The 10,764-nt window shown below is 41.5% G+C and overlaps 2 protein-coding genes across 3 annotated transcripts; both read left to right on the top strand.

Moving 5' to 3' along the window:
- The first annotated feature begins 1,664 nt into the window (after window positions 1-1,664).
- Window positions 1,665-5,590, top strand: LOC146551851 (uncharacterized). Of its 2 annotated transcripts, none has more exons than XM_085257254.1 (7): window positions 1,665-1,758; window positions 3,085-3,224; window positions 3,360-3,479; window positions 3,695-3,728; window positions 3,820-3,867; window positions 4,257-4,356; window positions 4,446-5,590. In XM_085257254.1, exons 1-7 carry the CDS (start codon window positions 1,719-1,721, stop codon window positions 4,519-4,521), a joined length of 558 nt encoding a protein of 185 aa, XP_085113380.1. In that variant the 5' UTR covers window positions 1,665-1,718; the 3' UTR covers window positions 4,522-5,590. The 2 variants fall into 2 exon arrangements, with proteins under 2 accessions (XP_085113380.1, XP_085113381.1); XM_085257255.1 differs by having other exon boundaries at window positions 3,820-3,855.
- Window positions 5,591-7,409: 1,819 nt separating this feature from the next.
- Window positions 7,410-10,672, top strand: LOC146551852 (uncharacterized). Its single transcript, XM_085257787.1, has 7 exons — window positions 7,410-7,439; window positions 8,393-8,535; window positions 8,696-8,815; window positions 9,049-9,082; window positions 9,182-9,217; window positions 9,474-9,579; window positions 9,661-10,672. Exons 1-7 carry the CDS (start codon window positions 7,430-7,432, stop codon window positions 9,755-9,757), a joined length of 546 nt encoding a protein of 181 aa, XP_085113913.1. The 5' UTR covers window positions 7,410-7,429; the 3' UTR covers window positions 9,758-10,672.
- Window positions 10,673-10,764: the final 92 nt, after the last annotated feature.

Genomic DNA, 10,764 nt, shown 5'->3' on the forward strand with positions numbered 1-10,764 from the left:
GGGTGTTTTGGTGATGGTAATGGAGACGGTCAAGAGTTTACATTCAGCATGGATGTAATGTCAATGAATGTCATGATAATTTGTGAGTTTTAATAATTTCTTTGAACTGATTGGTGAAATGATTGTACAGCCTTTAACAACATTAGGTTTCAATAGACTCAAGTGTAGACATACACACCTTTAATATATGGTTAAATGTAACTTAACAAGTTGTATCTTGACCAGATGCTTTTTAGTATCCATTAACATGCTTCTGGCAAAGTGCTTTTTTTGGGGGGGCTTTTTTCTCGTTTATTAGATAGTAACAGTGAAGTCTGACAGGAAAGTGGAGGGAGGGTGAGGGGAAGACATGCAACAAAGGCCTGCTCATCCCGGTGAGCTAAACTGGTGCTTCTGGCATAATTCTGGTTGGATATTTAACCACTAGTCTCCGCAGAAAAGGTGGAGTCTAAATTAAAATTGGTTCGTTTCCTGGCACGGACCCGACTTCAGATTTTAAATAAGGTCGTGGCTTTAGCGTTAGCCTTTTTTATTTATTCCAAAACCAGGTTTAATGTGTCCTGTTGGAAAACCCCATCATGTCCAAGTTTCAACTGTCTCAGACAATTTGAAGGTAAATGGTAAATGGCCTGTATTTATATAACGCTTTACTAGTCCCTAAGGACCCCAAAGCGCTTTACATATCCAGTCATCCACCCATTCACACACACATTCACACACTGGTGATGGCAAGCTACATTGTAGCCACAGCCACCCTGGGGCGCACTGACAGAGGCGAGGCTGCTGGACACTGGCGCCACCGGGCCCTCTGACCACCACCAGTAGGCAACGGGTGAAGTGTCTTGCCCAAGGACACAACGACCGAGACTGTCCAAGCCGGGGCTCGAACCGGCAACCTTGCGATTACAAGGCGAACTCCCAACTCTTGAGCCACGATCGCCCCTTGAAGGTAGTCCTGCTCCTCTTTCTTTATTGCGTCCACTTTGTGTAGTGTGCCAGCACCACTGCAGAAGAACAGCTTCTGATGCTCGACAGCTGGTTCAGTGTTCTTAGCTTTGAAAACCGAATCTTAACTCGTCCAAACATACCACGCGTCATTGATGCCAAAGAGCTCAATCTTTAAAACTCTTCCTGAGACTGCATTTGGCTCGTCCATGTGGGCTGCTGCACATTTTTGAAGCAGGTGCTTTTTATGGTCGCGACCCTCGCAATCCATGATCATGTGAAACTCTCCAGTGTGGAAGACCGATGACGCCACACATTGACCAATACTCATTGGTCTGAGTATCAGTGGTTCCAGTGAGAGCTGCCAAACAATCCTTATTATGCTGGCAAAGATCTAATCAATCATGATCACTAAAGGTAACAGGCCTTGGGCTCGTTGAGTCGACCTTCAGCAGAACTTATTAAAAGATTTAAGTGAATGTGTTTCCATGTGATTCACATCATTTTTATGCTCGTCTAACCTTTCAGTGACTCCCTTTGAGCTGTGAATGAGTGCATCCCCATCTGAGTAGAGGATGAAGCTGATCAGAGATCAGTATGTGTTAGTTTGCAGTGAGTCTTCCCTTTCATGTGTTTTAAATCATATAACTCTCAGCACATTTTATTTTGAAGGCGTGGCATTGAGCGTTTTTTTGAGGGGGAGTTTTGGTAGAGAAGACCGTGTGAGAACAAAGACAGGAGCTCAGGAAGTTGAGCATTTAGTCACCAGAGCGATGGCTGGAGGGTGGAGGCTGAGCGCTGCGCTGCTGCTGAGTGAGTTTTGTTAAAGAACTTTTAAAAAAGCTTCCTGGAAGCAGAGCGTGTGTGCTCTTTATGACGAAGGGGAAAGTATTTTTATGTGGTGAATGTCCGTGTGATTGTGAGAGGAGCACGCCGAGGGTGAGATTGCGTCACTCGGTATCCAGTCAGCCTTCGACAGCTTTCACTGTCTTTACTTAAATTTACTCGAGCAGTGATCCGATCTTGTTTTACTAACAACCTCGGGAAGGTAACACTAACATGTTTCCTGTTGTGTAATCTGCACTGCAGTTATTTCCACGTGTCTGTGGCTGGATTCATCGCCGCGTCCTAAACTGACGATTATCTGTTTTTCTTTAGAGGAAGTTTAGTTTAGTGTAGCAGAGGAGGTTTCGTTCAGATTTTTACAGTTTGGTTCAGGTTGGTCTAAAGGTCTACACACACACACTCACTCACTCACACACACACACACACACACACACACTCACTCACTCACTCACTCACTCACTCACTCACTCACGTGTGTATGTGTGTGTGTGTGCTTGTTTGACAACAGAAAACCAACACGAGCCAGACGAGTCACAAGATCAGGCCATATTACATCATTTCCTAGACATGACACTCCCCTGCGGGCCCACCTTTCTGTTCCAAAACTTGAACATCCGGATATTTGACTTTGTCAGTGATTTAAAAAAAAGATTTTAAAGAAATTGAGCTTTGTACAGAGTGCAGGTTTCCCCAAACACTCTGAGTTATTACTGCTCTAGTGACCAAGTGACCTTTTTTTATGCGACTGCGTAGCATTTTTATCAGCTGCCCCTCCTCCCACACGAGACAATGTTTACAAATGTTAACACGCCTGACAAATACACAAAGAAGGGACTCACAAGGATCAGAATGACTAACACACTGTAAGCTGACCAAAGCTAAAAGTAAACTAAAACTGATTCACTCAGGTTTAAAAATGGGTCATTCATCTCCACAGGATGTAGTTAATCTGTTAATTGTTGTTATTTAAGCTCAGCAGAGAGCTCGTCTTTGGCATCAGCTAAAAAAAACAGCTTCATAACAATAACTCTGGCCTCAGACCACAAATATAAACTTCCAAACTTTATGCAAACTGCACTCAGTACACTGTTGTATGGATTATGCAAAAACATGCGCCCTGCATAGTGTTTCTTTATTTGATATAAATCAGTTGCATGTAACTGTCTCACCTGAGCACACTCTTTGCCTCGACGGTTATATTTAAATGTACAACATGCTTAATAACGTTTGCATTTATTTATAAAGCTCACTGTAATTGGTCAGAATAAAGAAACCTCATCTTTCTGTTCCTAGGTGTGTTCGTGCAGGCTTTGAGCGGGCAGCCAGTGAAGTGCACCGTCTCCCATGATGGTGGCACGACCACGTACGCCCTCCAGACCGAGTTTTCTGACAAGGATGTGCAGAAGCCTGAGTTCTCGTGGTTTAACATCTCCGTGAGTGACCTCTCACATATATGTTCTCTTATATATATCATAAACTTTAAAGGGTTCCATGTAATTTGTATTTATTCGGGATTTTGTCGCATGACAGGCTGATCATTTTTATTTGTTTTCATTTGCTGACTTTAGAAATACGTCCTCGCCAACCACCTCGATCAAATTGCTGTGGTGATAAGTCGCAGCTTCAACGCTCTCACTGTCAGAGCTTGCATCGAAAACCTTTTCTGTGAAGGACACGTCAACTCCAAGGTACAACCCTCCAAATATGAGAAAAAACTTTATTCCACACTGGAGGGAAAAAACTTGCCTGTGTTATCGGACGTGTTGTAGTGTGAATAGTGCTGTTTGCTCAAGAGAGATTGAGTTTACTCTGCAAATCTGCTAATCACAAAATAAATATGCAGGGAAAACAATCCTGTCAGCAGTACTTCATCCTAATAACTGTCTCTTTTTGTTTTCCGTAGGGGAAACCTCTCGACTACACGGCCAACTGCACCAGTGAGTATCGCTGCCCCGTCCTCACATTGTGTCTGGTTTTTGTTTTCATCAATTTTGAAGTAAAATATGAATTTCTCGTGTTCTTTTGCAGCCGTCTGCCCTCCCGTAGCTTTGCCCGGAGACCAAGGTGAAAAAAACAGTCAGTATTTATGTCACTGTGTCTGTGTGTCACTAAAAGAGACGAAACTGAAATGAAACGTGATTAAATCACAGGAATGTTTGGCAGCGTCTGCATGTTTTCACACGTGATGAACAAATACAGGAAAGGGCCTCATTATTAGATAACACATATCTGTAACACCAGTTACAGTGGAGAGATCAAACTTTGTTACACTAGTACTTTTTACCCGCTCTATTTATTTATGACATCATCTTTAAATAACAGTGTTGCATGCTGTGTGACGTCCCATTCAGGCTATTTAAGAGAGGTAATAAACTCTGAGAACGTGACTGTTTTTATTAGCTGTGAATAATTTATTTGGCCTTTAATGCAATATTAAATATTATTAAATCTGTTTTCCTTCTCAGGGAACTCTCATCACTGGATCATCCTTGTCATTGTCATTGTCATAGTGATAGTGATAGCGCTTGCATGCATCATCCTGTGCTGCAGAAATGAAAATCTCAGGTAATCTTCTCCCCGTATATAAATCATACAATGACATGCTGTGTCCTCATCTGGCGTGTTCATAACTGCTGCTCTGTTTTCATTGGCAGGAGATGCCGCTGTGGGCAAACCAGAGGACTTTACATCGTCGGGAAGAAAGAAGCAGCAAAGCCAGAAATTGTGTAGAAAGAACAGATCTGAAACGATGATCTTTCCCCTTTTTTCACTTTGAAGTAGAGTGTGCATGAAAAGGTTAATCTCCACCTGTGAGTGGATGCTTTCTGTAGTTTCCCACTGCATCTACACAGTAAGTGTAGATGCAGTGGGAGTGTGGACACTTCCTCTGGACTCATCTTCAGTTTCTCTTTGTTCGTACTTTGGCACAGTTAATGACAGCACAGTGGTGGTAATGAGTGACAGAATGACACTTATGTGACTGGATGCTGGAGACTTGAGGTGCTAAACTCTAAGTCATGTGTGACCTTTTATTTTAAGCATTACTTAATGATGATGATAATAATAATAATAATAATAATAATTCGTCTCTGAAGCAGTGGGCAGCCACTGGGCGCCCGGGGAGCAGCGTGTAGGGACGGTACCTTGCTCAGGGGTACCTCAGGGTAGCTGTTTAGTGGATTCGAACCCTCCTGTTTTGCATTATACTTGCCAAAGCTGAACCCCAGCTCACTGATTAGTGTTACTGTAACTGTATCTGGCTACGGCCTCGATCCCGTTGTTGATTTTATTCCACTTGCCGGTTAGCTGTGAGGGATTGGTGCACAGGTGAAAAGTTCTCTGGGCTGTGGAAGCTCTCAGACTCTTTGCTGCACCAGCGAGTGCACTTTGAGGAGCCAAAAAGCATTAATACATTAATACAACCCCCCCCCCCCCTGTAAACCAGCTGTGGAAGCTCAGAGACTCATAATGCAGCACCAGGGCGTGCACTTTCAGTGTCCTATAGCATTACAGCACATAGTATATATAACATATAGTAATATAAAGATGAATATAGATGACTTACTATCTATATGCTACTGATATTTTATAATATGAAACTATATTATTTATATATAAATATATTATTTTTATTATTATATAACTTATAAAGATGAACATTGCGATCTTAAACTACTCGTCATGTGTCCTCTTTACGCTGTCCTTATGAAGTGTATATTTTAAGCTGTCAATCAAACATTTGTTTCTCTATCTGCTGTATTACTGTTTCTTTTTCACTCATTAAAAGCTTCTGCTCAGACTCATGAGCTCATTGTGTTTTTTGCAGCTCATGCTTGGTTTTAGTTTGTTTTTTCTTTCTTCCTGTTTTTCCTACAGGGGCTTTTTTTGGGTCTTCTATCTGGTGATATGTTCTGAGCCAATTGAAGCTGAGCAGGTGGGTTGACACATGCACAAGGAAATGATTGGTCATGTTTGTGCTGCTGCCACTTCAGAACACGATGCCTCTGCACATTTAAGCAATGACAGTCACGAGTCTTGTTCTGGGGTGGGGGCTTTTTGATGAAGCTACAGAGGAGTCCTTAAACGTTCTTCATTTTTTTTGCTGATGTAAAATTTAAAAATGTAGTTATAAAATCCAGAATGCATGCTGGTGCTGCGGGTGGCCGTGTAACTCCAACAGCATTTACTGTGTGTGTACATAACAGGAAGGAAGAGGGCAGAGGGGCTTTTCTAATTCACTGCAAGAAAAATCACTGGTGGGAGTTTCCCTGCACATGAACCTGCAGCGACACTCCAAACTCGTTGCTTGTTTATATACAGTATGTATCTTTAGCTTATATTCAGCCACAGACACAAACTGTTTGACCCAAAACATTGACTTTCACACATGCTACTCCATAACATGGTGATGTCACCGTGTTTCCCTTTCTGTGAGGTTACTGCAGGTCAGACAGCAGCTTATGTAACATTACAAGTATACAGAACACGCATGGATGTGGTGTGAGTAGTGTCAGCCAATAGGGATGAAGCCGTCTGGCAGAGCATGCCATAGTATACAGTCATCCTCACGTTGAGGTAACTAGGCCACAACCGTGTGACCTTACGTGACTGGTGTGCATTGCGGTGGAAGAAGAATTTAGAGATTTCCTGGAGCGTTCAAAGAATTTGCAGTCTCAGAACAAACCAAACCAAAACAGTCTGTCAGCTGCTGTAATCAAAGTGGTTTTAATCCTCATAGCCATATAATGAAACAGCTTGAGATGGATAGATGTTAAAAAAATGTTATAGATATATGTAGTGGTTAATAAAAACAAAGAAAATAAAGAAGAAGAATGAGGTCAAGTTAAGTAACCGTGTCGTGGGTTAGATGGTTTCCAGCCCTGTCTAGTCATGCTGAAGGGGATTTTTTTTTCTCACTCGGCTCGTATTCGTGCACTTACTTTATTGCAACGCTTCAACTGAAACATTCCTGAAATCTAAAGTGTTGCAATAAACACTTCTGTTTTTCATTATTTGCAGAATGACATTGCAAAATGTTTATATTTAAAATCTGAAACCATAATTTTGGCTCTGAGTCTGTTTCTTTGGTTTCCTCTTTCCTTGTGTTTGGGTCAAAGGTCAACCAAATCACAACAGTGTGTGTATAGCATAAACCATGTGGTTTATGATTATTTTTCTCCAAAGGACTTCTTGATTCTCTCTGCGTGGCTGATGTGAGATGACTTTAAAGTCATTTTTGGTCTCTGAGGTGTGCTTTGGTTCATTATGAACTTCTCCACAAACCGGAGGTTGGAGCGTGACTTTGAAGAAAGGAGCACTGCTCATCCTTCATTTTTTAAGCTACCCAAAAACTTTCTTCCTATTTTTTTCTCATTTCTTTTTATTGTTTTGGCGGCTGAATTTTGCTACGTGACTCCCTGCAAAATCCTTTTTCTGATGTGTTATGATTTGTAACCTGTGGCTGAGAAATGCCTCGGTCTTCCCCCAAAGAGTTGGAGGAAGTAGGTGGAGGAGTGAAGGGCAAGATGCGGGGCCCTGCGATGAATTAAAGGTGTGGTCTCTGTGTGGAGCTTTCAAAAGAAATCTGCAGTTCGTTTCAAGACAGAAGGACTGTGAAGACTGTGAGACACCGGCAGCGATGCTTTCAAGTGAGTAAAGAACAAAAGACTTTCAGTGTGAATAACCTGAGTGAGTCTGCTGCATTGCGTTGTTTCTGCACTCATTTAAAATGTGTTTCCTGAGTATTTTGCATTCATCGTTTTATTTGTGCCTTTTATTTGTTTTTCATGTTAGAATGAGTTCAGTTTTCCTTCAAGCACTTAAAGCTCACCTTCACTCCCAGCTTCACTGTTGCTTTGTTTTTGGGTCTTTGCTTCACTTTTTTTTGTTGAAAAAGAAGAAAGCAAAGTGGCACATTTATGCTATAAATGTGACGTTGCAGCTCATTTAAAGCTGACCAAGCATGTGTCATGACAGAAGTCAGGCACAAAGATAAGCATCGCTCTCACTGTTTGAACTTGAGCGGTGTGAGCGTTAGTGGTGTTCCTTCCTGTTTACCTGATCGATAATCAAGTCAGAGGCCGAGGAGACGTCTGCTACAGTGTGTAATGAAGTCAGTGGAGTTGATTGCTGTGACTAATTACTGTAGGCTCCACTCAGATCTGAGCGAGTGATTATTGGTCTAGATTCACCAGCTGTCAGACCTAATATGAAACCTGTCCAGACAATCCCGTATTTCTTCAAGGGAAGTGAGAATGTATCAAAAATGCCCCGACTGAAACTTTAACAGTTATTGGAGAAGAAAAAAGAAGGCGGCACAAAGACTGTCACATGAGAGCTTTTCCTATACTTAAAGAACCCAAAACACCGCTTTTAAGCTTTATCTTACCTCTAATCTGCAGAGTGTGTTTATTTTTCAAGTTTGGTATATCAGTATACCTGAGCTCGTCACTCCAGTACAGCTGTATGCACGGATTAGGACAATGTCTGTTTTTCATACAAGCATAAAGACATTAATGGCGGTTTTGAGTCTTATTAGCTTGTTTGTGTTTACCATAAATATAAAGATTAAATACCAATAAAAGCACATTTTTGTCCACAGGTAGACTTCAGCTCTCCAGCATACAGGACTTGATGTGCAATGTGTCCCACGGTGGTGGCACAGCCAAATACAACATCCAGAAGTTTGTTGATTTCATGGATGCAAACAGATCCAAGCTCGAGTTCTCCTGGATCACTGCAGACGTGAGTAGGACGACTCAGAGCAGCTTCCCATTTTAAGATGTGGTTAACACTATTATCATACATTTAAGGTCAAGCTTTATTCAAATATATCTGTAAGAACATGTGATTTTGTTGTGTGATGAACTGTTTTTTAAAATTTCTTTTTATTTTCTGACTTCAGAAAAGTGTCCTCGCAAACCACCTGGACCACGCGAAGCAGGTGATAAGTAGCAGCTGCGACACTCTCGTCACCTCAAGCTGCTACCCAAACGTTGTCTATGAAGGACATGTCGTCTTAGAGGTATATTAGAGCATAAAAGACAATCTAAGATGTGAGGGTGAAGTTTCTGTGCTTGCATGGTTTGTGGGCAAAGTGTTTTCGAAGAACAGTAAGGGCGCAGAGGCTTAGTTTCGCTCGCTGTGGAAATCTGATAAACATGCTCAGAAGTATCGCAACCACATAGTAAACTGATAAACTCTCAGTTAAATTCTCAGATAAACTGAGACATCTAATTGTCTGTTTATTTTCCACAGGGGACGGTTCGAGATTACACAGCCAATTGCACAAGTTAGTCACCGTCCTCCCACATGAGCAATGTTCTGAATATTTTCTTCTCCTTTTCATATCATTTGAGCTTTTTATGACTTTTCTCTCTTTCTTTCACAGCTACCTGCCCTGCAAAAGGTCTGTTTGATGGAAAAGGTGGGACAAAAGTCTTAATCTGCATAACGTATGATTTTTAGATCAAAGTTAAAAGGAATTGGTGATTAAGATGCTGGAAATTTTCAACCACACGCATCTTCTGTTACTTGGAGTAAAATTGCTGCAGCTGCAAAACCACAGACAGCTGTCTTTCACTTTCATTCCTACAGCACAACAAAAGTCATGCATCACAGAACTAGAATTCCTAAAAAGGAAAAAGTGGTTTGAGGAAACTGTTTTTGTGATTTGGTACTAGGGGAGTCCTGCTTGACTGTAATCCCTCCTTTCATGATTGCTGTCATGGTTATCCTGACAGTCTTACTGCTGGCAGGCCTCATGGTGTGCCTCGTGCGCTCTAGAAGGTATTCTTTTAATTGTGTCAGCATATAAATGCATCACAGTTACCTGACGTGTTTTAAATAGTTATTCTCTTGTCACTGAAGAAACAATGGTGCGCCCGTGATGCAAGACTCCGCACTGCAGAGGAAAGTCCGAATACCAGCTGATGTGGAGACGGGAAATCTGGAGAGCAGCGTGTAAAAGTTTCTCTGCACATGCTGGATTCAAACTTTGTGTTGATGCCTCTGCAGTATTTTATTAATGATATTCGTCCGTTATATATCTTTGTTTTTCTGTGTTTTTGTCAGGCAGTTACAGAAACACAGCAGAGTTTCCACTCAGGACCCCCAGTATAATAAATACGCTTGAATAATAAAGTCATTGTTTTAGTGCATTAATGTGTAAAATGTGTCCACCGGGTCAGTAGATCAGAGCTGTAATGGCCCTGACAAAGGCCACTTTCATGACTTCATGGGCTATTCTGCTACTACAGGGTTACCAAGTAAGAGTATGTCATAATTTATTAGAGGATTTAAATTTTTATGAGAAACAAATCAGCAACTTAAGCTTTAAAATCAGTGGATTGAGTGAATGCTGTGTGCCTCTTTAGACTGACCTCCGCCTGCTGCAGGTACTAGAAAGAAGGAGCCTGCAGCAGTTTACAAGAAAACCCTGACAAATTTAAAGTTGCAGCACTTTATCTGTAGATGCACTTGGATCCCAATGGGAGCAGCTGAAGACATGGCTTTTCTTCACTTTTAAACTATGCATGCAGACGGTTTGATGAAGGGCTTTTATTCGGGTTTTAATGTGAAATTTACGATGGCCCAGAGAGATCAAATCCACTGGAACTTGGAGAAACATCCACAAGTAGAAACACAATCATCACATAATTGATGTGAGATTGTAGATACATGTGTGCTATTAGCTGTTTGCTCTCCGTTTGTCACTTCCACAGCTGCTCCGTCACATTATTGTCTCACTTCCTTGTTTTCCAAAGTTGCAGTGCGTTTGACCTCTCAGGGCCTCCGTGGAAAAGTTTGTAAGAAGAGACTCCTCACTAGTGAGGGTCAATTTTAAGCTGGTTTGCTTTGTAGATGAAATATATATTTAACCCAGCTGTATCGCAGTGTGATTTCCTTTTGTTTAAAATCAATAAAATCTTCTGTTTGTGATCATGATTTTGTCTTTATCGTGTGTTGTGGGTG

The sequence above is a fragment of the Mchenga conophoros genome, linkage group LG19 (genome assembly GCF_057382185.1).
Source record: "Mchenga conophoros isolate Kocher_MC1m ecotype Shallow Benthic linkage group LG19, M_conophoros_male_GT1.1, whole genome shotgun sequence".
Classification (NCBI taxonomy): Eukaryota; Metazoa; Chordata; class Actinopteri; order Cichliformes; family Cichlidae; genus Mchenga; species Mchenga conophoros.

Coding starts and splice junctions, on each gene's coding strand:
- LOC146551851 (XM_085257254.1), top strand. CDS start 1,719: ATGGCTGGAGGGTGGAGGCTGAGCGCTGCGCTGCTGCTGA. Junction 3,868..4,256: donor AGACCAAGGTGAAAAAAACA/GTCAGTATTTAT, acceptor TTTCCTTCTCAG/GGAACTCTCATCACTGGATC. Junction 4,357..4,445: donor TGCAGAAATGAAAATCTCAG/GTAATCTTCTCC, acceptor TTTCATTGGCAG/GAGATGCCGCTGTGGGCAAA.
- LOC146551852 (XM_085257787.1), top strand. Junction 9,083..9,181: donor TTACACAGCCAATTGCACAA/GTTAGTCACCGT, acceptor TTTCTTTCACAG/CTACCTGCCCTGCAAAAGGT. Junction 9,580..9,660: donor TGCCTCGTGCGCTCTAGAAG/GTATTCTTTTAA, acceptor TTGTCACTGAAG/AAACAATGGTGCGCCCGTGA.